Source organism: Dasypus novemcinctus, unplaced genomic scaffold (assembly GCF_030445035.2).
Source record: "Dasypus novemcinctus isolate mDasNov1 unplaced genomic scaffold, mDasNov1.1.hap2 scaffold_302, whole genome shotgun sequence".
NCBI lineage: Eukaryota > Metazoa > Chordata > Mammalia > Cingulata > Dasypodidae > Dasypus > Dasypus novemcinctus.
In genome coordinates this window covers 15,265-40,439 of record NW_026688267.1, presented here as the reverse complement: position 1 = coordinate 40,439, position 25,175 = coordinate 15,265, and the positions used below count along the sequence as shown (strand labels likewise).

The window sequence follows — 25,175 nt, the reverse complement described above, 5'->3', positions numbered from 1 at the left end:
CGGGTGGTCCGCGGGGGCTCCAGGGCCACGCGCGTTTCTATCCTTGCACAAAACCGTTCCCCTTTCCACCGCTCCTGGGGGTCGATTCAGGGGGCTTCGCCGTGGGCCCCCAGCCCCCCACCCGCGGCGGGGAGCGCCCCCGACACGGCAAGGGAGCAGTGGCCCTTCTTGGTGCCCCCCCACGTCCCTGCTCCCGGCCCAGAGCCCGGCGCCATGGCCTCCGCAAAGTTTCCTCGGTGCGAGCCATCCAGCTGCAGACGAGCACTTATTAGGCGCCTGCTGTGTGCAGGGCAGGCACTGGGACAAAGCAGGAGACGAGACAGACCCAAGCCTGCCCCGTGGACCTGTCTTTACTGGGCCACGTTCCGTGGCCCTCGGGGCGACTTCGAGCCTGAGGTTCGGGGACAAACGGGCCGGGCCGGGGGCCACGTGGCGGGGGGCCGGGAGCTTAGGGGGGCCCTCAGGAAGCGGCGGCCGGGCCGGGTGGAACGTCAGGGGTCGTGGGGGGGGCAGGGCGTGGCCAGCCCGTGGCACTCACTTCCTGGGTGGCTTCGGCGGCGGGGGTGCAGGGGGGGGCTCTCTGCGCCGGGAGGGGCGGCACGTTGCCCCGCCCGGGACCCGCCCAAGAAAGTTGGGGAGCCTCAGGGGTAGAACACCCGAGATTTCCTGCTGGCAAAAAAACGTCCATAAATACCTTCAAAACACAAGTGAAACTGAAAACAAATCTGTGAGAAATAAAAACAAGACACAAAAGAACAAAAAAAAAGAATCAGGCAAAAAGAAAAACAAAAAGAACGAAAGATAAAAAGAAAGAAAAAAATAAAAAAAGACGGAAAAAGAAAAACAAGAAAAAGAAGAACGAAAACAAATCTGAACTTCTCTTGTGGACCAAATAACCTCATTATATGAGCGACTCCTAGAAACCCACAGGAAAAATACCAGCCGCTTAGCAGGATGTGATCCCCAAGTCCCATCAGATGACGCGTAAATGGCTCTTAGAACCCGTGCTCGGCTCCTCTCACGAAGGAGAGATGGAAATTCACTAAAAGTACCCGGAGGCCACATGGTCACTTCCGTGGGTGCAAAGAAGCCCTGGACACGATGAAACAGCCTCCACGATAAATCTCACCGAGAACTAGGTATAACAGGGAATTCCCTCAAACGGATAAAGAGCACCTAAAAAAAAACCCTACAGGTAATATCATACCTAGTGGTGAACTTGTTTTCTCAGAGGCCAGGAGCACAGCAAGGCTGTCTGCTCTCACCACGTCCATCCCACGTTGTTGAGAGGCCTGGCCATCGCAATAAGGCAAGAAAAGGAATTAAGAGCCTAAAAATTGGGAAGAAGGAAGTCAAACTCACCTTGTTTGCAGATGTGAAGGTTTACATAGAAAATGCAAGGGAATCTACAGACGATTATAAGTAATAAATGAGCTGATGCGCGCAAGGAGTGCCCTGCCACGCAGGGGTGTCCCCCGCGTAGGGGAGCCCCACGCGCAAGGAGTGTGCCCCATAAGGAGAGCCGCCCAGCGCGAAAGAAAGTGCAGCCTGCCCAGGAATGGTGCCGCACACACGGAGAGCTGACGCAACAAGGAGATGCAACAAAGAGAGACCAGATTCCCATGCCGCTGACAACAACAGAAGCGGACAAAGACACAGCAAAATAGACACAGAGAACAGACAACTGGGGTGGCAGGGGGGAAGGGGAGAGAAATAAATAAATAAATAAATAAATCTTAAAAAAAAAAAACAAGCCAAAAAAACCAACTCGGGGAAAGCGATGTGGCTCAGTGGTTGAGCACCAGCTTCCCATATATAACGTTCCCCCCAGCAAAAAACAAAAAACAAAAAAACACACAAAAAGCAAAACTGTGAGCCCATAAATTCCCATTGTTTAAGCCAATCCATTGCCTGGTGTTTGATTTAGCAGCCAGGAAACAAACACAGACCACTACACACTAAAAACTATAGAACATGACTGAGGAATTCACGACAACCAGAATAAGTAGTAAGATATACCACTCACAGATGGAAGGACTCTGTTTCTCCCCAAACAGATCTTCCAGCAGGGTTTTTTTTTTTTTTTTTGGTAGAAATTGGAACTAACTTTGAAATGTGTTGGAAATTGCAAAGGACAAAGGATAACCAAATCCAGTTTTAAAAAGAAACTATAATCAGAGAGCTTGCCTATGGGATCCAAGACTGATTCTAGAGCTACGTAATCAAGACAGCGTGGTGAAGACGGCACAGAGCTCGAAGGGACCGAGTACGAGTCCGTGAATAGACCCACGCAAACAGGGTCAGTGGATCTTTTTAGGAAGTCGCTAAGGCGGGAAGCGGCTGTGGCTTGATCGATTGGGCTCCCGTCTACCATATGGGTAAGCTGGCCGATGCCTGCGGAGAGCTGGTGCAGCAAGATGACGCAACAAAGAGAGACAAGCAGACACAGAAGAGCGCACAGTGAATGGACACAGAGAGCAGACAGCAAGCAAGTCGCAAGTGGGGGGAAATAAATAAAATAAATATTTTTTAAAAAAGGCACTAAGGCAGCAAATAGGGAAAGGAAAGTCTTTTTTTAAAAGATTTATTTATTTCTCACCCCACACACACACCCCACTGTTGTTTACACTCACTGTGTCTGTTCCTTGTGGGCTCGTCTTCCTTTTAGGAGGCACTGGGAACTGAACCCAGGCCCTCCCATGTGGGAGGGAGGCACCTAATCGCTTGAGCCACCTCTGCTCCCTGCTTCGTAGTGTCTCTCACTATGTTTTCCTCCTTGTGTCTCTTGTTGCATCATCTTGTTGCATCAGCTCACCACGTCATCTCCTTTAGGAGGCACTGGGAATGTAATCCAGGACCTTCCCTGTGGCAGGTGAGAGCTCAACTGCTTCCCAGGAGACTCTTTTCAACAAATGGTGCTGGAACAAGTGGACATCACATGGGAACCAGTATTAACCATAACTCACACTACGCACAAAAGTACCTCAATAGGGACCATAGACCTAGAGCAATCCACCTTGTAGGAAAAAAACGTAGGAGCAAATTTGTGCAACCTCGAGGTAAAAACAGGTTTCTTAGCTAGAAAATCGGATAAACTAGACTCCATCGGGACCACAAACATTTGCTCTTTGAAAGACACAGCATCGAGAAAACAGAGGGCAAGATGCAGGTCCACGGAAAATACATGCGACACACGTATTAAACAAAGGATTTGTATCCAGAATATGTAAAGAGCACTCGCAACTCAATAATCAGACAAACGTCCCAATAAGGAAATAGGTGAAAGATTTGAATAGAAACTTCACCAAAGATATGTGAACGGTCACATAATAAAATCACCAATCACCAGGGAAATGCAAATTAAACCAGGAGACCCACTCCTCATGCCTGGAATGGAGAGAGTTCAGAAGATAACTCTCACCCGCGCCGACGATGCCAAACGGTGCAGCCGCGGTGGAAAACGTTTGTTAGAGTTAAGCGCACACAGCGTTGAGGAGGATGTTAGTAGCTCGGGGAGGTCAAGCCGAACAGCAGAGACGGAGTCTCCACCTGCAGCCAGAAGTCCAAATCCAGCGAGCGCAGCGCTCCCCCCTGCAGCCCCCGCCCCCCCCAGCCCCTGTGCCCCCGCCTCGTCCTCTCAGGGCCCTTGCCGTCGGATCCTGGACAGGCCAAGGATTTCCCGGCTCAAGAGCCTTAAAATAACGATATCTTCAAAGACGCTTTTTCCCTATAGAGTCCCATCCACAGGCTCGGGGCGGATGTCCGTTTTGGGGGAGCCCCTAGTCGACCCGCCGCCAGGCTCTTGGGTTCGAATCCCACCAAGAGGTGGTTTCGTTCGCTCCCTCTCATTTAGGCCTCCCAGCAAACCCAGAGTGGGGGCCGTCACCCCCATTTTGAGAGGGGAACCTGAGGCGCAGCGAGGTCACGTGACAGCAGGGACCCCCTCCTGTCCCTCAGCGCGCTCTGCCATGGGGTGCTTCCCTTATTTTCTTGCCCCGTTAGCTCGCCCAGCAGGCGGGCTGCGCACAGTAGGACTGAATGGACGGGACAGGGAGGTGGCCCGGTGCAGGGGCCGGTGCTTGGGGCACGTGGATGCAGCCCCAAACCAGCTTTTCAAACGCCCTCAGGCAGAGCCCCGCCCCAGGCCCCGAGTTATCCAGGACCTCGCTGCAGCCGCCCGCTCCGTCCTGGCAGCCTGGGGAAACTGAGGCCCAGAGCGAGGGGCGGCCGGAAGGGGCAGCCCAAACCCTCACGGCCCGGCTAAATCGCCCAGTCCCAGGAGGTGGGGACTAGTATCGCGCTCGTATCACGGATGGGGACTCCGAGGCCCAGAGCGGCGAGGCGCCGGGGGTGGGACTCGAACTCGCGGGCCCCCGCCCCTGCAGCCGGGAACGCGCCCTGCTGCCCCCTGGTGGACGCGCGCGGTAGCGCAGGCCGCGCCTCGCTCTTCCCCCACGCGCTTCCAGGCGTCAAAGGCCGCGGGGGCTCCCGGCCGGGGCCACCAGCCTTCTCCAGCGCTAACCACGCCAGGAAACTCGGAAAGAAGCGCTTCAGGCCGAGAGCAGGCGAGCCCAGACCTCGGCGCGCGAAAAACAAAGAGCGCCGCTAGAGGCAGTGAGGCAATCGTGCAAAAATGCACATTTTTTATTTTTTCCTTTGGAGGGAGCAGGTGTGGGTAAAGCCACGGAGTGCCTGCTTCCCACACGGGTGGTCCCGGGTTCCGTGGCGGTGCCTCCTAAAAACAAAAACGAGCAACAAGCAAACAAATAAAAAAAAAAAACTCAGGGGAGCCGGTGTGGCTCGGCGGTTGAGCGCCCGCCTCCCACGTACAAGGTCCCAATTTCAATCACTGGGCCCGGAACCTTAAAAAAAAAAAAAAGCAATTTATGCCACCGCAATTGAAACGAGGTGTTTGAACCGACTTCCGTATGCCTGAATTCGCCACAGGAAAAAGGTGGGAGCAACCTAAGCATCCACGGAGAGGAGACTGCCCCTGAGGTCCATCGAGGCAACGGCACATCATTCCAGGAAGAGGAGAGAAGCTCTGCTTCGAGCTACAAAGTGGGTGACTCTTGAGGACTTTGGGGTGCAGGAAGGGAGCCGGTCACAGATCTCATGGCGTGTTGCTCGGTTTATAGGAAATATCCAGAACGGGCAGCCAGGGGCTTGGAGGGAAATGCAGAGGCACTGCTCACGGTTTTGGAGTTCTGGGGAGATGGGATTGATGGTGATGGTTGCACAACTCTGTTCGTGTCCCGACAAAATGAACCTGCACATTTTAAGTGAATTGTATGACAGTGGAGCTGTTATAAAAAATGTTTAATAAAAAAAAGGAATTGCGCTCCAACATAACCTCTTCCGAATGGCTGAGTGGTCCCTCTGTCTATTTAAAGGCACAGAGACCGTGTGTTGCCTTTTCCAGCTCTGGTCTCTGCCCCCAGGGCTTCCTTTTGCTGGAGCCAGGCGCTGAGCAGGGGGCCCCCGAAGGCTGTGGGTGGGTGGACCCCTCGTGCCCCAACCCCCGTGATCTGTTTTATGGGTTGTTTCTTTTTCTTTTTTTTAAGATTTATTTTTTATTTATTTCTCTCCCCTCCCCCTGGTTGTCTGCTCTCTTTGTCCGCTTACAGTCTTCTCAGTGGTACCAGGAATCTGGGTCTTTTTGTCGCAGCATCTTGCTGCGTCAGCTCTCCATGTGTGTGCAGTGCCACTCCTGGGCGGGCTGTGCTTTTTTTTTTGCGCTGGGCAGCTCTCCTTGAGGGGCGCACTCCTTGCATATAAGGCTTCCCTAGGCGGGGGACACCCCTGCGTGGCAGGGCACTCCTTGTGCACGGAGCACTGTGCATGGGCTAGCTCACCACACAGGTCAGGAGGCCCTGGGTTTGAACCCTGGACCTCCCATGTGGTAGGCGGACGCTCTATCAGTTGAGCCAAATCCACTTCCCTGTTTCTATTTATTATGCTGCTTTTTTTTTTTTTAATATTTATTTTTATTTATTCCCCCCTGATTCCCCACTCTGTGTGTTCTTCTGTGTCTGCTTGTCTTCTCATTAGGCGGCTCCTGGGACCAATCCTGGGACCTTCCGGAGAGAGAGAGAGGCGATCACTCTCTTGTGCCTCCTCAGCTCCCTGTTCTGCTACATCTTACTTTCTCTCCTCTGTGTCTCTTGTTGTGTCCTCTTGCTGCGCCAGCTCTCCGCATTGGCTGCACCGGGCCACATTCCCCCGTGGGCCGGCACTCTGCGCGGGCCAGCTCGCCCTCACCAGGAGGCCCTGGGCATCGAACCCTGGACCTCCCATATGGTACAGGGTTGAGCCACATCCATTTCCCTATGCTGCTTTTTAAATGTTTGTTTATGCTATTTTCTCTTGTTTCTTGTTTTGCTTGTGGCTCTTCTGTTTTCTTTGATTCTTCCTTTATATTTCGGTTCCGGGCGCCAGGTCTCCCTCGCTGACCCCTGGCTGCTCTGCGGCCAGCACTCGGCACCGAAACTCATTGAATTACGACGCCATCTCCAGCAGAAAAACACTATACATTTTCCCATCTCACAGATGAAAATTCTCGGGTCAACAGCCCGAGACTTCCGTCACCACTGGGCAGCAGGGCCCCGTAAGGGTGGCTCGCACTCCCCGGGAGAGCAAGAGGGACCCCCGACCCGAGATCCGCGGAGCGCCTACAACTCCCGGCGTGCCACGCGCGCCTACGCGCCTTCACGGCTTCGGGCGGAACGGGCGTGGCCCCCGCGCTGCCTCTTGGGAGATGTAGTCTTCCGCTCGGGGCCGCGGGGCTGGGTGCGGAGGTGGACCCGCAGCCAATGGAGAAGCGGGTCTCGATGAGCGCAGGGCCGACGAGCCAATGGGCGTGCGCCCCCCGGGGGGCGGGACTTCCGGCAGCCGAGGCATGGAGAGCGGCTGCGCGAGGCCGGCCACTTCCTTTCGTAGGTGGCGGCGAGCGCGGAGACGGCGCCATGAAGGCCTCGGGCACGGTAAGGCGGGCGCGGGGGTCGGGGGCGCGGCCCGGCGGGGCTCGGGGGGTCCGGGGGGCGGCGCGGGCCGGGGGCGCGATCCCGGCCGGGCCCCGCGTGGCCGCGCGCCCCCGGGCCCCGGGCGCAGCCAACATGGCGGCGGCCGCGTGGGGCGCCCGGGCCTCAGTTTCCCTCTCTGCGCAGCGGCCCGGGGGGAGCGAGGGGCGCGGGGCCGACGGGCCGGGAGGCGCGGGGCCGCGGCCGAGGGCGCCCGTCGAGGGGGCCCTGCGCCTGGCACGTGGCTGCCGCCGCCCCCGGTGCGCCTGCGCGGACCGGGCTGTTCCCAGCTCGAGTCCCGCCGACGGCGGCTGGGAAACCGAGGCAGCCGCGGGTCGTCGCCCTCGCGGGAGCCCGGGGCTTGCGGCCGGGGCCGGGCGGCCTCATGCTGGTGCTGCCCCGCGCGCGGCGCGTCACCCCTGCCCGGCTGCCGCTCGTCCCTGGGCCTCCGCCCGGAAGCACGACGGGGGGCCCGGGGTGCGGGGGCCCCCCGCGAGGCCGCAGCGCCCGGCGGGGCCTGCAGGGCGGCTCGGCGCTGCCCGGGCCGCGGGAGCCCCCTGGGCCGGGGCGCGGGGCCGGCGCCTCCCTCGCGCCCACGCGGGCCTGACCCCGGGGGGGGGGGGGCGGCGGCCCGGGCCCGGGCATCAAGCCCCGGGGGTGGGGGGGGGTGCCGCGGGCCTCGGGGAGCGCCAGCCCCCTCAGGCCCCCGCGTCCGTGCCAGCTGCGAGAGTACAAGGTCGTGGGGCGCTGCCTGCCCACCCCCAAGTGCCGCGCGCCGCCGCTCTACCGCATGCGCATCTTCGCCCCCAACCACGTCGTGGCCAAGTCCCGCTTCTGGTACTTCGTGTCTCAGCTGAAGAAGATGAAGAAGTCCTCGGGGGAGATCGTCTACTGCGGGCAGGTAGTGCCCCCCGGGGCCGGCGGGGGCACCCCGGGAGCGGGGCGCGGCCCTCCCTCACCCCCGCCTCCCGCGCGCCCGCAGGTGTTCGAGAAGTCGCCGCTGCGCGTGAAGAACTTCGGCATCTGGCTGCGCTACGACTCCCGCAGCGGCACGCACAACATGTACCGGGAGTACCGGGACCTGACCACGGCCGGCGCCGTCACCCAGTGCTGTGCGTCCCCGCGCGCCCCGCCGGGCACCCCCAGCAGCCGCCCCCGGGGCCCCCTGCCCGCGCCCAAACCCAAGAGCCGCCGTTTGCGGTAACGGCGGCTCAAGCAGCGGCGCGGACAGCACGCGAGCCTCGTCGCCTTTGGGGGGCTGTGCCGTGCCCCCCGGAGTGAATGTGGAGGTTCGACAGGCCCGGGGGCACCACACGGGGGGGCGCCGCGCGGCGCGGGGGGTGCTGACGGGCCTCTCGCCCCCCCAGACCGCGACATGGGAGCCCGGCACCGCGCGCGCGCCCACTCCATCCAGGTCATGAAGGTGGAGGAGATCGCGGCCAGCAAGTGCCGCCGGCCGGCCGTCAAGCAGTTCCACGTGGGTGCCCGGGCGCCGCGGGGGGCGGGCGCGGTGAGGGGCCCTGGGGGCCTGCCGGGCGCCGCGGGGGGCGGGCGCGGTGAGGGGCCCTGGGGGGCCTGGCGGGCGCCGCGGGGGCCCTGGGGGGCCTGGCGGGCGCCGCGGGGGGCGGGCGCGGTGAGGGGCCCTGGGGGGCCTGGCGGGCGCGGTGAGGGGCCCTGGGGGGCCTGGCGGGCGCGGTGAGGGGCCCTGGGGGACCTGGCGGGCGCCGCGGGGGGCGGGCGCGGTGAGGGGCCCTGGGGGGCCTGGCGGGCGCCGCGGGGGCCCTGGGGGGCCTGGCGGGCGCCGCGGGGGGCGGGCGCGGTGAGGGGCCCTGGGGGGCCTGGCGGGCGCGGTGAGGGGCCCTGGGGGGCCTGGCGGGCGCGGTGAGGGGCCCTGGGGGGCCTGGCGGGCGCCGCGGGGGCCCTGGGGGCAGCTCGGCCTCACCCCACCCCCCGCCTCCCGCAGGACTCCAAGATCAAGTTCCCGCTGCCGCACCGCGTCCTGCGGCGCCAGCACAAGCCGCGCTTCACCACCAAGCGCCCCAACACCTTCTTCTAGCCCGCGGGCGGCCAATAAACGAACCGAGCCCGGCGCGGCGCCTGCTTTCTTTGCGCCGCTGTTCACGAGTCAAGAGCGCGTGTCCTGAGGGTGCCCGGGTCGCAGCCGGCACCGCGCCTGGGGCCTCAGCTGGCCCTGCGGCCGGGAGGGGGGCAGCCCTGGAGCGGGTCCACCCCCAGGGGTGGCGGTGGGGGTGGGGGCACCATCAAGGGGCTGGCGGCTCAGCGGGGGCCAGGCCCGCCCGAGGGCGTCTCCGTGGGGCCCTTGGGGGGGTACCAGGTGTCTCGGGCCGCCCCGGTCCTGGCCGGCTTCGGGAGTCCCGCCCCACCCCTCCCCTTGGCAGCCCTGCCCGTGTGCCCGTCGTCAGGCTCAGCGGTTCTGGGGAGTGGCCCCTCCCCCAGGAAGCCCCCGTCGTCCTGGGCAGCTTCTGGAAGTCCCACCCAGCCGCAGGGTCCACCCCCCGCAGCGCGCCCCACTTCCAGCTCCCCAGTGGGTCACAGGGCGCCCGCACGGCTCGCTGCCGCCTTCCCCAGGTGGGGCCCGCGAGGGCGCGGCCTCCGTCCTGTGAGCCAGGGGAGGGCCTTGTGCTCTGGACAGATGGACGGCTGGGGCCCCAGGGGCGGCAGCTGCCCACACGGCCGCGTCCCGGTGGCGTCCCGGTGGCGTCCAAGCCACTTGTGTTCTAGGTCGGGCCTCACCCCACAGCCTCAGCCCCCGTCCTCCCGAGAAGGGCTGCGCCCCTGGGGCTCAGGCTGTGGGGTGCACGTACCATGCTCCCCAGTACTGCTGGGCACTGGGCGCTTCACACTCGGGGAGTCTGTTGGTGCCACAGCCCCTGCTCGGGTGGGCACGGCGGCGGGGGTCGGGCTGGGCAGGCGAGCGGGGACCCCAGGGTGGAGACGTTCCTCGGGTGCTGCTCCTGCGCACATCTGGGTGCCCTGGGGTGGGGTCCAGGGCTGCAGACACCAGCGCCTCGGGAGACATGGGCTGGTCCAGGAGCTGCCCGGCGGCCGGCACCCCTCGCCTCGCTTGACCCCAGCCCGGCCCAGCCTAGAGCCGCCCGGGCAGCCGGCGCCCCTCGCCCCGCGTGACCCTGTCCCGGCCGCGCCTGCTGCCGCCCTGTTTCCAAACACCTTCCGTCCTGATAGTCCAGGCTCTGCGGTCGCCCCGCAAACCCCCTTCCCCCGCCCCTGCTCGTTCTGGGGCTGCCCTTCTCCCCGCCCGGTGGCCTCCGCCCTGCACCGTGGCCGTGGGGGCTTCTCAGGACCTGGGGGTCAGGCCCCCGCCCCCAGCACCGTCTGCTGGGTCGCCTGGCCTGTGCGCCCACTGGGCCCCTGTGTGCAGGTCCCCGGCCCGCCCTGTCCCCCGCTGGCACCTGTGTGCCCGTCGTGTCCCCCTGCCCCGATCAAGGCTCTCCGTAGGAGTGGGCGTCCTCCGGGCTGGGGGTTCCCGTTTGCAGCCGGGACCCGGCGGGGGGAGGCAGCGGGCAGGGGCGGGTCTCCTCGCAGAGCCCCGGGGCGCCTGCGCTGCCGCACCTGCCGCATTTGCATGGCTTTCCAGGAAGGGAATCCCCGCCGAGCGCCTTCCTCCAGCTCCAGGAGGGCGCGGCAGGCGCAGAGGGCCTGGGGGCGCGCGGGGCCGAGGAGACCGCCAGGGGGCGGCAGAGGCGGCGGAGACCCCCGGCCCCTTCCCACCGAGGGTCTCGGGTGGCGCCGCTTCCCAGGAGGGAGCCGAGCTGGGACTTGCCGGGACCCCCAGCCAGCTGGAGGCTGCGCGGGGACCGCGTTCAGAGCCCGCGTGCCCAGCCCCCTCCAGGCCCCTCGGCACCCGCCCCGCAGCGTGACCCCGACACCTGGGTCCCCTCCTCGTGGGCTCGACCCTGTCTCGCCGGGGGTGGGGGTCGGCGAGGGGTTGAGTTTATTGATCCCCCCCTTACCAAAATCCTCCTCCTCCTGGCATACAGCAGGCGCTCAATGTTTGCTGAAGGAACAAGCGAATGAGGCGTTTACCTCGGGCAGCTTTGGGTCATACAGATTAATTTTTTTCCGAGGCTCGTTTATCCTCGTTTGCAGATGGGGAAACTGAGGCCCCAGGGACGTAACCAGAGCCAGGACTCCGCCCAGAACGCCTTCCTCCTGGCTCAGTGGGGGGGCTTCGGGGGTCCCCGGCTCTAGAGGGCGGCGCGCCCAGGTGCCGCGGGGAGGGCTCGAGCCCGTGGGCCCCCGACGCCAGCCCCGTTCCGTGGGAGCGAGCGCCCGTGGCTCCCCGCGCCCGAGCCCCGAGGGGGAGGCCCGCTGCCGGCCCGCGCGCGAGCCTGGGGAATGGCGCGCCTTCCGCAGCCTCAGTTTCCCCGCCTGGCAGCGGGAGGCGAGGACGGCGCGGGGTCGGGCGCCCGCGGAGGTCCCCTCCCCAGCAGCCGCCCCGTGGCCTGCCCGGGCCCGCCCGCGCGATCCAGGGCGGAGAGGGCGCGGGTCCCGCCCGCCCCCAGACCTGGGGCGGGGCCGCGCGGCCCCGGAGCGCAATAAATCCGCGAGCGCGGGCGGCCGCGCACCTCCAGCTGCGCGCGCGGAGCCCGACCGACGGCTGCGCGGCGCGGACAGACGGAGCCCGGCGAGGAGGCGCGGGCCGCCGCGCGCCCCTCTCGCTGCCGCCGCCTCCGGCCCGCAGCCGCGCCTCCCCCGCGCCGGGGCCGCCGCGCATGGCGGGGCCGCGCGCCGCCTTCGGCGCCTGGGACTACGCGGTGCTCGCGGGGCTGCTGCTGCTGTCGGCCGGGCTGGGGCTGGGGGGCCGGGCTGGCGCGCGGCGGGCCCCGCAGCGCCGAGGACTTCTTCACGGGCGGCCGGCGCCTGGGCGCGCTGCCCGTGGGGCTGTCGCTGGCCGCCAGCTTCATGTCGGCCGTGCAGGTGCTGGGGGTGCCCGCCGAGGCGCTGCGCTTCGGCCTCAAGTTCCTGTGGATGTGCCTGGGCCAGGCGCTCTGCGCGGCGCTCACGGCCGCGCTCTTCCTGCCGGTCTTCTACCGCCTGGGCCTCACCAGCACCTACCAGGTAGCGCGGGGCGCGGGGCGGCGCGGGGCGCGGGCAGGCGCGCGAGCGGGGTTCCGGGAAGGCGCCCGGGGCGGCGCGGCAGGAAGGAGGAAGAGGCGCGCGGGGTGGAAGTGCGCGGGGCGGGGCGGCCAGGTGTGCGCTCCGGTGTCCACGTGCGGCGCCGGCGGGACGGGCCCGGCCTGCGGTTCGAGCCCCGTCACCGCCTCACTTGGAGGACCCCCCCCCCCTCGGTTTGCGCGACGGGGAAGCCGGGCTGGTGCCGGAACCTTCCTCCAGGGCGCGGGCAAAGCCGTTCAGATCCCGACGGGTATACAGTAGGCGCCAGGGGCACCGTCTCTGTGCGCCCTGGGCAGGTCCGCGAGCGGCGGGAGTCCGCGCCCGACAGACCCCGGCGGGGTGCACACGTCGGCGGCGCGCGGGGCGGGGAGCGGGCGCGCTCGGCGGGGACCCCCGGGCAAATGTGTGGGAGCGCCCTGGGCCTCCGGGGGCCAGGAGGCAGGAGCGGGGCCCGCGCGGGCCTCCCCGGTGACCTCGAGCCCCCGGTGCCCCTTCCAGTACCTGGAAATGCGCTTCGGCCGCGCCGTGCGGCTCTGCGGGACGGCGCAGTACCTGGTGGCCACGGTGAGAGGCCCGCGGCCCCGCCCCGCCCGGCTGGCCCCGCCCCCGCCGGCCCCGAGGCCCCGCCTCCCGCCCGCCGGCCCCGCCCCCGCCGGCCCCGAGGCCCCGCCTCCCGCCCGCCGGCCCCGCCCACGCCGGCCCCGAGGCCCCGCCTCCCGCCCGCTGGCCCCGCCCCGCCGGCCCCGAGGCCCCGCCTCCCGCCCGCTGGTCCCGCCCCCTCCGGCCCCGAGGCCACGCCCACGCCGAGGCCCCGCCTCCCGCCCGCCGACCCCGCCCACAGCCCTGGCCCCGCCCCTCCCGCCCGAGGCCCCGCCCTCCCTGCCCCGCTGGGCCCGCCCACAGCCCTGGTCCGGCCCCTGGCCTGCTGGCCCCACCCACTCCACTGGCCCCGCCCACACCCGGCCCCCGCCCACATCTTGCTGGCTCCGCCTGCTGGCCCTGCCCCGAGGGCCCTCCTCCCGCTGGCCCCGCCCACACCCTGCTGGCTCCGCCTGCGCCCGGACCCGAGGCCCCGCCTCCCGCTGGCCCCGCCCACTCCTATGGCCCCGCCTTCCCTGCCCACGCCTGGCCCGACGCCCCTCCTCCCTGGCCCCGCCCACTCCGCTGGCCCCGCCCCCTGTCCAGCCAGCCCCGCCCATGCCTGGCCCCGACGCCCCCCCTCCTGCTGGCCCCGCCCACTCCGCTGGCCCCGCCCCCTGCCCCGCCGGCCCCTCCTCCCGCCCCGCCCACGCTGCGGCCCCCTCAGCTCCCCCTGCCCGCAGGTGCTGTACACCGGCATCGTGATCTACGCCCCCGCGCTCATCCTCAACCAAGGTCCGGGGCCTGGGGCCCCACGGGCGGGTGGTGGGAGGGCGCAGGGGAGGGGGCGCAGGGCCCGAGAGGCGGGGGAAGGCCCCTCTCCAGGACGCCCCCGGCTCGGCGTCCTGACGGGGGTCTCCGGGGCGCAGTGACCGGGCTGGACATCTGGGCGTCGCTGCTGTCCACCGGCGCCATCTGCACGTTCTACACGGCCGTGGTGAGTGGTCAGCCTGCCCGGCCAGCCCGGCCCCCTCCTCGCTGCTACTTGACTAGCCCCTGTGCCAGCCCGCCTCAGTTTCCTCCCCTGAATAACGAGAGGTGACCCGAAAGGCTTCTCTGTGTTCCGGCGTTTTCGCTCAGCGTCCAGGGATAAGCTTCAGGCGCGGCTCGATCCAGGGGCCCCTGTGTGTCTCAGGGAGAAGGGGTCTTCGGGCCGGGGCTGGCTGACCCCCCAGGGAGGGCGTCTGGACCTGGGGGGGGGCAGCCTCACCTGAAGGGGCAGCCCCCCAGGAAAGCAGAGACCTGGAGGCGGCCCGAGCAGCTCGCCCGAGCCCGCGGGCCAGCCGGGTGCGCTCCGCGCACAAGCGCTTCCCGGAGCCCCGGCGCCCGGCTGACCCCTCCCCCCGGCTGACCCCTCCGCCCGGCTGACCCCTCCGCCCGGCTGACCCCTCCCCCCGGCTGACCCCTCCCCCCGGCTGACCCCTCCGCCGGCTGACCCCTCCGCCCGGCTGACCCCTCCGCCCGGCTGACCCCTCCCCCCGGCTGACCCCTCCGCCCGGCTGACCCCTCCGCCGGCTGACCCCTCCGCCGCCCGCAGGGGGGCATGCGCGCCGTGGTCTGGACGGACGTGTTCCAGGTGCTGGTGATGCTGTCCGGCTTCTGGGTGGTGCTGGCCCGCGGCTCCGTGCTCGTGGGCGGGCCCGCGCGCGTCTTGGAGCTGGCCCGCAACCGCTCCCGCGTCAACCTGTTGGAGTGAGTGGGCGCGGGTGGCTCCAGGAAGGGCCGGAGGGGGGGGGCCTGGGGAAGCCCGCCCTCCCCCACAGAGCCCCTCCCTGAGCTCCCCAGCCGCCCCCAGCCTTGCGGCGGACAGGGGTCCGCGTCCAGCTGTGCCCCCCACCCAGTCCAGGCGGGGAGCCAAGTCTCCCCGAGGTCCCTCTGGGTGCAGGAAGCACCGATTGACTTTTCAAGGCTGTCAGACTCCTACTCCCCCTTCAGAACCCACCCAGATGTACCCTCAAGGCCCAATCCGCCCAGAAGGGCTGCCCGGGGAGGGTGAGGGGCGTGTGCTCCTCCCCCCCCCCAACTCGCCCTGCCCCCGGCCCAGCTTTGACCCTGACCCCCGGAGCCGCTACACCTTCTGGACGTTCGTGGTGGGCGGCACGCTGCTGTGGCTGTCCATGTACGGCGTGAACCAGGCGCAGGTGCAGCGCTACGTGGCCTGCCGCAGCGAGAGGCAGGCCAAGCTGTGAGTGCGGGGGGCGGGGGCCGGGGCGTGGGGGCCGGGGCGCGCCCCCTCCGCTCCGGCTGAGCCGCCCTCCCCCCAGGGCCCTGCTCGTCAACCAGGTGGGACTGCTGCTCATCGTGTCGAGCGCCGTGGCCAGCGGCATCGTCATGTTCGCGCTCTACGGCGACTGCGACCCTCTGCTCACGGGCCGCATCTCCACCCCCGACCAGGTGAGCCCGGCGCTCCCTCTCCAGCTCCGGGAGGCAGTGGGGGGCCGAGGGGCTGAGCAGGAGAGTCGGGAAGGGGCCCCGGGGAGACGGGGGCAGGTGGGGTCATGGCCCAGCCCCGAAGGACGGTGCTGACGTGGGTCATCTCGATGGCCAGCTCCCAGGCGCCCAGTCTGTTCCTCACACTGTTCCCTTCATGAGCAGTTAGTTTCCCATCAACCCCTCCAAGAGCGGGTGTGGCCAGGGCTTCATGACCCCGCTTTACAGGGGAGGAAACTGAGGCTGGGGGCTCGGCGGCCCCCTCTGGGGTTCTTGCTGGAAGGTGCTGCGAGGCCACCCTCTCTGCCGTGCCCCCTGCGTGGCCTCAGTGGCCTCAGTGGGTCGACAGGGGCAGGCAGCGGGCAGCACCTGGTCCCGCAGTCAGTCAACAGGCGCGTGGGAGCCCGAGCCGGGTGCGGTGGCAGGCGGGGTGGGGACGGTCCCCGCCTGGGACGCGGCCGAGCACGCGCTGACCCCGCCCCCCAGTACATGCCGCTGCTGGTGCTGGAGATCTTCGAGGACCTGCCCGGCCTCCCCGGCCTCTTCCTGGCCTGCGCCTACAGCGGCACCCTCAGGTCAGCGCGCCCTGCCGCCTCCCCGCCCGCCCGCCGCGGCCCCACGCGGCCCCACCTGGCCCCACCTGGCCCTCCTGGCCCCACCTGCCCCCACGCGGCTCGACCTGGCCCCCTGTCCACACCTGGCCCCCCTGGCCGCCCCAGCCCCACCTGGCCCCCTGGCCACACCTGGCCACACCTGGCCTCGCCTGGTCACACTTGGCCCCCCTGGCCCCACCTGGCCCCCTGGTCACACCTGGCCCCACCTGGCCCCACCTGGCCCCCTGTCCACACCTGGGCTCACCTGGACCCTGGCCACACCTGGGCATACCTGGCCCCCCTGGCCTCACCTGACCCCCTGTCCACACCTGGGCACACCTGGCCTCGCCTGATCACACTTGGCCCCACCTGGCCCCCTGGCCACACCTGGCCACACCTGGCCCCACCTGGCCCCACCTGGCCCCCTGGCCACACCTAGCTACACCTGGCTCCCTGGCCCCGCCTGGTCCCCTGGCCACACCTGGCCACACCTGGGCATACCTGGCCCCCTGGCCACACCTGACCCCACCTGGCCCCACCTGGCTCCACCTGGCCCCACCTGGTCCCCTGGCCACACCTGGCCACACCTGGCCACACCTGGCCCCCTGTCCACACCTGTCCACACTTGGCCCTGCATGGCCACACTTGGCCACACTTGGTCCCCCTGGCCACGCCTGACCCCACCTATCCCGCCTGGCCCCCGCTGGGCTCACCTGGCCACACCTGCCCACACCTGGCCCCTCCCTTCCAGTGGGAGCAGTGGTCAGCAAGTGCCGCTGCCCTAGATCCGCACGTACAGCCTGGACCAACGGCCCCTCCCCTGCCCGAGGCCTTGCGCCCCAGGGGCCCCCACGTCCCCGAAAGCGCCACACCGCGGCCCTGGCACTACCTGCCCCCCCCCTGCCCCCCGCCGGGGCGTCCCGGGCCGGCAGGTTGGGGACGGGCAGACCTCGTCCGCCGGGGGTCCGCGCCCTCCCTCACCTGGGGCCTGGCCCGCAGCACGGCGTCCACCAGCATCAACGCCATGGCCGCGGTCACCGTGGAGGACCTCATCAGGCCGCGGCTGCCGGCGCTGGGCCCGCGCAGGCTGGTGGTCATCTCCAAGGGGCTCTGTGAGTAGGGGGGCGCGGGCGGGGGGGGGGGGGCGCCCCGCCGCCCCTGACCGCCCCCCCCCCCCCCCCCGCAGCGCTCATCTACGGCTCCGCCTGCCTCGCCGTGGCCGCCCTGTCCTCGCTGCTGGGGGGGCGGCGTGCTCCAGGTGAGCCCGGGCTCGCGGCGGCACCGAGGCCGGGGGGCGCGGGGAGGGCCGGGGGCGGGAGGAGAGGCGCACCTTTGCCGCCAACCAACCCCGGGGAGAGGGGAAACTGAGGCACAGAGGCGCGTGGAGGTGCACGGTGGAGTTCCCCAGGTGCCCTTCCCCAGCGGGTAAACTGAGGCCCGGAGGGGCGAGCTGCCCTCCCCTGCCCCCGCCCCCCCCCAGGGCTCCTTCACGGTCATGGGCGTCATCAGCGGCCCCCTCCTCGGAGCCTTCATCCTGGGCATGTTCCTCCCAGCGTGCAACTCGGCGGTGAGCGGGGCGGGGGGCGAGGGGCGGGGCGAGGGCGGGGCGAGGTGGGCGGAGTGAGGGGCGGGGCGTGCGGGGCTGGGGGCGGGACTGCACGAGGGGCGGGCAGGGGCGGGGCATGCTGGGCAGGGTTCTGTGGCCGAGGGGCGGGGCTGCGGGCGGGGCGAGGGCAGCACGAGGTGGGCGGGGGCAGGGGCGGGAATCTGTGAATGAGGGAGGCGGGGCCAGGGCTGTGGGCGTGGCTGTGGGCGGGGCGAGGGCAGCACGAGGTGGGCGGGGGCAGGGGCGGGAATCTGTGAATGAGGGAGGCGGGGCCAGGGCTGTGGGCGTGGCTGTGGGCGGGGCGAGGGCAGCACGAGGTGGGCGGGGGCAGGGGCAGGAATCTGTGAATGAGGGGGTGGGGCCAGGGACGGGGCGGGGCTGTGGGCGGGGCGAGGGCTGCACGAGGAGGGCAGGGGCGGGGCATGCCGGGTGGGGCTCTAAGAATGAGGCGAGGGCGGGGCCAGGGATGGGGCGGGGCTGTGGGCGGGGCAAGGGCAGCACGAGGTGGGCAGGGGCGGGACATGCCGGGCGTGGATCTGTGAATGGGGAAAGGGCGGGGCCAGGGGCGGGGCTGTGGGCGGGGCGAGGGCTGCACGAGGAGGGCAGGGGCGGGGCATGCGGGGCGAGGATCTAAGAATGAGGTGAGGGCGGGGGCCAGGGATGGGGCGTGGCTGTGGGCGGGGCGAGGGCAGCACGAGGTGGGCGGGGGCAGGGGCGGGGCATGCCGGGCGGGAATCTGTGAATGAGGGGGCGGGGCCAGGGATGGGGCGGGGCTGTGGGCGGGGCGAGGGCTGCACGAGGAGGGCAGGGGCGGGTCATGCCGGGTGGGGATCTAAGAATGAGGTGAGGGCGGGGCCAGGGATGGGGCGGGGCTGTGGGCGGGGCGAGGGCTGCACGAGGTGGGCGGGGGCAGGGGCGGGGCATGCCGGGTGGGGATCTAAGAACGAGGTGAGGGCGGGGCCAGGGGGCGGGGCTGTGGGCGGGGCGAGGGCTGCGCAAGGTGGGCGGGGCAGGGGGCGGGGCATGCATCTGTGAACGGGGAGAGGGCGGGGCCAGGGGCGGGGCTGTGGGCGGGGCGAGGGCTCCCGAGGCAGGTGGGCGGGGCGGCCCGCAGCCCCCTGACGCCGGCCCCCTCCCCCAGGGCGTGCTGGCGGGCGTGGGCGCGGGGCTGGCGCTCTCGCTGTGGGTGGCCGTGGGCGCCTCCGTGTACCCGCCCAGCGCGCAGAGCATGGGGGTCCTGCCCACCTCGACGGCGGGCTGCAACGCCTCGGGCCTCCTGGGCGCCCCTCCCGCCGCCAACGCCTCCGCGGAGGCCCCCAGGTGAGCGGGGCGGGGGGCGGGGCCGGGGGCGGGGCCGGGGGCGGGGCCGGGGGCGGGGCCGGGGGCGGGGGCGGGTCGTCCTTGAGGCAGCCGCGCAAAGGCCCTGCGGCAGCGGGGAGCTAGTGCGGCGCCACCACCGGGTCCAGCCTTGAATCTTCTTAAAATTGAGGTGTGGACTCACTTACCTTGAAAGTAACCATTTAACGTTTACGCCTCCGTGGTTCTCAGTCACCACAAGTCGTGCGACCCTCCCTAAGAAGCTCCGTGCCCCGGAGCAGCCCCTGCTCCCCTGTGTCCCCGCCCACGGCAGCCCCCCTCTCCCTGTGCCCCCCGCGACCCGCAGCCCCAGTGCCCCCGCCCCAAGCCCCCCGCAGCCCCTGCTCCCGTGTGCCCCCCGCGACCCGCAGCCCCTGTGCCCCCGCCCCAAGCCCCCGGCAGCCCCTGCTCCCGTGTGCCCCCCGCGACCCGCAGCCCCTGTGCCCCCGCCCCAAGCCCCCGGCAGCCCCTGCTCCCGTGTGCCCCCCGCCCCCAGCAACCTCCCTCTCCCCGTGCCCCCCACCCTCCAGTACCCCCACCCCCGGCAGCCCCTGCTCCCCTGTGCCCACTCGCCGTCCCCAGCAGCCCCCCGCTACCCTGTGCCCCCCGCCCCCCGCACCCATGCTCTCCTGTGCCCCGCCCCCACGGCCCCCACTCCCCGTGTCCCGGCCCCCGGCAGCCCCCGCCCCCGTAGCCCCCGCTCGCCGTGTCCCGGCCCCCGGCAGCCCCTGCCGCCTGTGCTGCACACTTCCTGTACATGGACTCGTCAGTTTTTGTCCTTCTGTCCGGCTTCTGTCACTCGCATCGTGTCCTCAGGAGCTTCTCTCGGAAAACACTGAGCAGTGGACCCCGCTGTGCGGCCCCGTTTGTCCGGCGCTGGACACTTGGGGTGTTTCCTCCTTTGGGTGACTGAATCACGCTGACAGCGGTTACGAATGTCGGCGGAGTCCCTCCCCAGTCGCCCCGCGCGTTCCTGAGGAGTGGGATTCCGGGGTCCCGTGATGGGCCCGGGGGGGCCTGGGAGCGGCCGAGCACTTCACAGCCCCCCGCCGTGTACGGGCTTCTCTTCTCTCCACCTCCTCGCCAACGCTTGGGACTCGGTTGTTTAAAATGCCATCCCAGCGGCCGTGCAGGGCCACCGCGTGGTGTCTGTTTTTGTTTGCACCCCCCCAGGGCTCATGACACAGCGCTTTCCAGGGGGTCACGGGCCACTTGCGCCTCGTCGCTGAGGCATGTGTTTAAGCCCTTTGCCCACTTTTTAAGTGGGTTGTCTTTTTTTTTTTTTACTTTTATTGTATTTTTTTGAAGATACATAGCTCACAAAAAAAGTTACATAAAAAAAGTGAGGTTCCTACATACCCCACCCCCACCCCACTTTTCTCACATCAACAACCTCCCTCATCGTTGTGGCATGTCCATTGCATTTGGTGAATACATCTTGGAGCACTGCTGCACCACATGGATTATAGTTTACATTGTAGTTTACTCTCCCGCAGTCCACTCAGTGGGTTATGGCAGGATATAGAATGTCCAGCATCTGTCCCCGCAGGACAACTCCAAGTCCTGAAAATGCCCCACATCTCACCTCTTCCTCCCTCTTCCTGCCCTCAGCAACTCCGTGGCCACTGTCTCCACGTCAGTGATAGTTTCTTGCATGACTAGTCACAGTAGTTCTATAGTAGACACCAGTAAGTCCCCTCTAATCCGTATTTTATTCCTCCATCCTGTGGGCCCTGGGATGGCGACGTCCCGTCCACCTCTGTACCGAGAGGGGCTTAGATCCCACGTGGCTGATGGAGGCGGTTCTCCTGCTTGCAGGTGTATCGCTGTCTTTTCATCGCTGACTTTTAGGGGTGCTCACATCCTCTGAACCCTAGACTCTTACCAAATGCACGATTTGTAAATATTTCCTCCTATTCTGAGCGTGGCCTTCTCACCTTCTCAGCAGTGTCCTTCAGTGCCCACGTGTTTTGAGTTTTAATGCAGTCCAATTTATTTATTTTCTTTGGTTCCTTGTGCTTTTGGTGTGATGTATAGGTGTGATGACACCTGTTTTCCTCCAAGAGTTTATTTCTGAGGCAACGGGGAGCCAAAGGGGGTGAGGAGGAGAGGCTGGGCGATGCCCGGGGATGGGGCTCAGCAGGAACGGGGGGCCCGGCTCCGCCGTGGCGGTGGGGCCGGGAGGAGGCGCGGCCGGGGCTTTGGCCACGGCTTTCCTGTCGCCGCAGCGCGGGAGCGGACGCGGGCGGGCCGGCGCTGGCCGAGAGCTTCTACGCCGTCTCCTACCTCTACTACGGCGCGCTGGGCACGCTGGGCACGCTGCTCTGCGGGGCCCTCGTCAGCTACCTGAGCGGTGAGCGCGCCCCGGGGACCCGGCGCCCGGGGGGGGTGAGGGGCGGGGGCGCTCCGGGGGCGGGGGCAGGCGCTGGACCCCCGCCGCGAGGGGCGAGCCGCGCAGGCCCGTCCCGCCAGCTCCGCGCCCGCGCCCGCCGGCCCCGCTTGTCCGCCCCGCCAGCCCCGCGCGTCCGCCCCGCCAGCCCCTCCAGCCCGCCCCTCCAGCCCCGCACGCCCGCCGCCCCAGCCCCGCACGCCCGCCCCGCCGGCCCCTCCAGCCCGCCCCTCCAGCCCCTCCAGCCCGCTCCTCCAGCCCCGCACGCCCGCCGCCCCAGCCCCGCACGCCCGCCCCGCCGGCCCCGGCCTCTCCGCGGGCGCTGTCCCTGGTGCTGAACCGCGGCCCCAAGGACCGTGGCGATCCCGCGCCTCCGAGGACGCGGAGTCCGGCGGGGACGCATAAGGAGCGAAATGCCCGGGGTCCCGCCGCCGCTCCCGCGCCTCTACAACCTCCCCTGAGCCGCGGGGCGCGCTGCGGGCGCCGGGGCACCGCGCTCGACGTTCCCGCCACCCGCACGCGCCCCACCCCCCTACCGTGCCCAGGAGGAAACTGAGGCTCAGACCCCGAGCGGGTGGCCCTGGGGCCGGCCCTCGCTCCCGGGGCCCGCGCCTCAACGCCCCCCACCTCCGCCCCGCAGGCCCCACGAAGCGCAGCACCCTGGCGCCGGGGCTGCTCTGGTGGGACCTGGCCAGGCAGACGGCCTCGGTGGCCCCCAAAGAGGAAGCAGCCCCCCTGGACGAGAGCGCGGGGAAGGTCAGTCTCCGCGCCGGGGGCCGCAGCCCTGCGCGCTGGGGGCGCCGTGGCCCCGGGGAGGGCGCGGGGAGGCCCCGCGGGGGAAGGCTCGGGTGGCCTCGGCAGGAGGCAGGGAACCGCCTCGGCCAGCGGCTGCGTGGGAGCGCCCGCGGCGCTGCTCCCGGCCTGGCCCCGCCTGGATTCCTTGTCCGTTTCTGCATTTATCGAGCGCCTGCTGTGTACCCTGCCAGACGAATAGGTCAGCCTGTTAAGGAGCACGTGGAGAATCAAGGGGCGGAGGCAGTGGCGGGGCCGCGGCTTCAGCCACGGGTGGCGGGGGGGCTTCTCGGAGGAGGTGACGAGGAGCGAGGAGGAGTAGCCAGCAGGGGGCTGCGCCAAGGCCCTGGGGCCGAGGCAGGGGAGGGCGCAGGGCTCCGGCCCCGAAGCCCCCTGCAGCTGCTGTGCTGCGGGTATTGGTGGAATTTTCTTGAAGGCGGCAGGCGAGGGGCGGGGGCGGCTGCCTCGGGCGTGCGGGGGACAAGGGCGTGAGGACGGAGCTCCTGGCGGCAGAGGCGCCAGGACCGGCCGGTGGAGTGGCCGGCCCCGCCCGCCACGTCCTGGGCGTCCCCACCCGTGAGCTGACCCGGAGGCGGACGGGGTCCTTTCCTCCCCTCCAGGGTCCCGAGGAACTCGCCCCCGAAGCCAAGAAGCCCCCCCGCTCCCCGCCCCCCGATGACGGCCGCCCCCACTGCCGGTGGCAGCAGCAGGCGCCGGGCACCGGCCCGGGCGGCCTCGACCTGCGGGAGACGGACCTGTGAGGGCGGGGCGGGGGCGGGGCGCGGGGCAGCTGGACCCCCGGGGGGAGCGGAGACTCCGCCCCAGAGGCTCCGCCCCCAGAGGCCCTGCCCTGAGGCCCCGCCCCCGAGGGCCCGCGGTCCAATCCTCAAGGCCCTGCCTCCTGAGGCCCCGCGGTCCAACCCTTGAGGCCCTGCCTCCTGAGGCCCCGCCCCCAGAGGCCCTGCCCTGAGGCCCCCGCCCCCGAGGGCCCACGGTCCAACCCTCAAGCCCCGCCTCCTGAGGCCCCGCCCCCGAGGGCCCGCGGTCCAATCCTCAAGGCCCCGCCCCTGAGGCCCCTGCTCCCCGAGGCCCCGCCCCCGAGGGCCCGCGGTCCAACCCTCAAGGCCCCGCCTCCTGAGGCCCCGCCCCCGGAGGCCCTGTCACGAGGCCCCGCCCCCGAGGTAGCAGGGTCCGGCCCGCCCTGAGGCCCCGGCGTCCAACCCTCAAGGCCACGCCCCCGAGGCCCCGCCTCCTGAGGCCCCGCCCCAAGATCGCTCCCCAAAGCCCCGCCCCCGGAGGCCCCGCCCCGATGCTCCGCGGCCCAACCCTCAAGTCCCCGCCCCCCAGAGGCCCGGCCACGAGGCCCCGCCCCGAGGTCCCCGCCTCCTGTGGCCCCGCCCAAGGCCCCGCCTCCTGAGGCCCCGCCCCCTCCCTCCACGCTGCACCCCTGCCCACCCCGCCAGCGAGGACAGCACGGGCCCCCATCTCATCGCGAGGGCGGGTGCAGACGCGGCATTTTGCGGGTCCTCACCTCCAGTCCCCCGTGCACAGATGGGGAAACTGAGGCCCAGAGCAGGGGAGGCCGTGGTCGAGCGCACAGGGACCCCTCGGCTCGGGCGCCAGCCCCGCCCTTTGGGGGGAGGCCGGATGCCCCGTGGAAGCAGGAGGCGAGGAGGGGGGCTCGGCCTCGGCTCCCCCATCCCCGCGGGCCACGAACCCCCTTCGCCCCGGGAGAAACCGAGGCAGCGGGGCGCCTGAGGTCACAGCACGGAGGGTCTGGGCGGGGCCGGGCCGGGGCTGCCTCGCCCAAAGGCCCCAGCACCGGGGAAAGGGTCGGGTTGTTTGGGGGAGCAGCCCCCCACCCCCCCTTCTGCCCGAGTCTCATGGGCGCCTCATCCGTGCGCACCAGCTGAGCGGTCAGATGGCGGAGGACCGACCTCCCGGGTCGGGGCTGGGGCCCCCCGATGCCCGGGCCAGCCAGGGGGACCCCAGACTCCGGCCCGGCCTCGCCCCCTCCAGGCTGGACCCCCGCACAGCCCCCTGCCCCCGATCCGGGTCCCCGTGCAGGTGTTTCCACCCAGGGGCCCCTAGATTTGGACTTGAGAATGACCATTACAACTTCCACTAAGTGCCCAAGCGGCCTGGAGCAGACTTCCCTCCCCGCTAGGCCCGGGGGGCCAGCAGGGCTCCCCCAGGCCTCGCCCGCGGGGTCCGCGGCCCATAGATCGCGCCTGCGGCCCATAGATCGCCTCCGTCGCGCGTCCCCGGGCTGTTCCAGCTTCTGGCGATTCAAATAAAGACGCTTTGACCACGAGTGCGAGGGTGGCATCTGCGTCCGCGTGTGTCTGGGGCCGAAACCTCGGAGGGGAAGGGCGGGCTCGCAGGGGCGGGCGCGTCTCACTGAGAAACTGCCCCGGGGGGTCTCCCGAAACGGCCGCGCCACTTCCGTCCCCCCGAATCTTAGGGCGTTTGGTCGATTTGATGTTGGCCCTTTTCAAGGGTGTGAGGCGGTAGAGCACTGGATTTTTTTTTAAAGATTTATTTATTTCTCTCTCCTCGCGCCTGTTGTCTGCTCTCTGTGTCCACTCACTGTGTGTTCTTCTGTGTCCGCTTGCATTCTTGTCAGCGGCACTGGGAATCTGTGTCTTTTTTTGTTGCATCATCTCATTGTGTCAGCTCTCCGCGTGTGCGGCGCCATTCCTGGGCAGGCTGCACTTTCTTTTGTACTGGGCGGCTCTCCTTACGGGGCGCACTCCTTGCGCGTGGGGCTCCCCTACGCGGGGGACACCCCTGCATGGCAGGGCACTCCTTGCGCGCATCAGCACTGCGCATGGACCAGCTCCACACGGGTCAAGGAGGCCCGGGGTTTGAACCGCGGACCTCCCGTGTGGTAGGTGGATGCTCTATCTGTTGAGCCACATCCGATTCCCAAGCACTGGCTTTCTAACATTTTTAATTGTGGTAAACATACACAAAAGTCACTTGAGACATTTTGCGCGGACAGTCTTTGGACGTTAAGTGCGCCAACGACACCTGGGGCTCGTGCCACTTCGCCCCGCGCCAGCCCTCTCGGCGCCCCACGCCCGGACCCCCCGCTCCAGGAGGCGCGTCCCGCTCCCTGCGCCTCTCGCTTTGCTCGTCCCGGGACTGTCCAATGAGAGCGGCTGTCCCCGGTGCCTGCTCGCGTCCCGCTG

General features: G+C 68.8%; 2 protein-coding genes and 1 non-coding gene across 3 annotated transcripts; all 3 read left to right on the top strand.

Moving 5' to 3' along the window:
• The first annotated feature begins 6,893 nt into the window (after positions 1-6,893).
• Positions 6,894-9,108, top strand: RPL18A (ribosomal protein L18a). The gene is made up of 5 exons (XM_058292817.2): positions 6,894-6,983; positions 7,741-7,920; positions 8,002-8,131; positions 8,387-8,496; positions 8,983-9,108. The coding sequence occupies exons 1-5, from the start codon at positions 6,966-6,968 to the stop codon at positions 9,073-9,075; spliced, it is 531 nt and encodes a 176-aa protein (XP_058148800.1). The 5' UTR covers positions 6,894-6,965; the 3' UTR covers positions 9,076-9,108.
• LOC131277691 (small nucleolar RNA SNORA68) lies at positions 8,188-8,319 on the top strand. Its single transcript, XR_009184807.1, has one exon. It is a non-coding gene; the product is annotated as a small nucleolar RNA SNORA68 (small nucleolar RNA).
• Positions 9,109-11,773: 2,665 nt separating the features above from the next.
• On the top strand, positions 11,774-22,742 carry SLC5A5 (solute carrier family 5 member 5). The gene is given in 16 exon segments (XM_058292818.1): positions 11,774-11,857; positions 11,859-12,119; positions 12,675-12,740; positions 13,499-13,550; positions 13,685-13,752; positions 14,353-14,507; positions 14,860-15,000; positions 15,080-15,209; positions 15,732-15,820; positions 16,838-16,950; positions 17,025-17,082; positions 17,282-17,405; positions 18,586-18,764; positions 21,029-21,153; positions 21,830-21,945; positions 22,602-22,742. Coding segments are annotated over 16 exon segments (1,902 nt in total).
• Positions 22,743-25,175: the final 2,433 nt, after the last annotated feature.

Coding starts and splice junctions, on each gene's coding strand:
- RPL18A (XM_058292817.2), top strand. Junction 8,132..8,386: donor CGGCGCCGTCACCCAGTGCT/GTGCGTCCCCGC, acceptor TCGCCCCCCCAG/ACCGCGACATGGGAGCCCGG. Junction 8,497..8,982: donor CGGCCGTCAAGCAGTTCCAC/GTGGGTGCCCGG, acceptor CGCCTCCCGCAG/GACTCCAAGATCAAGTTCCC.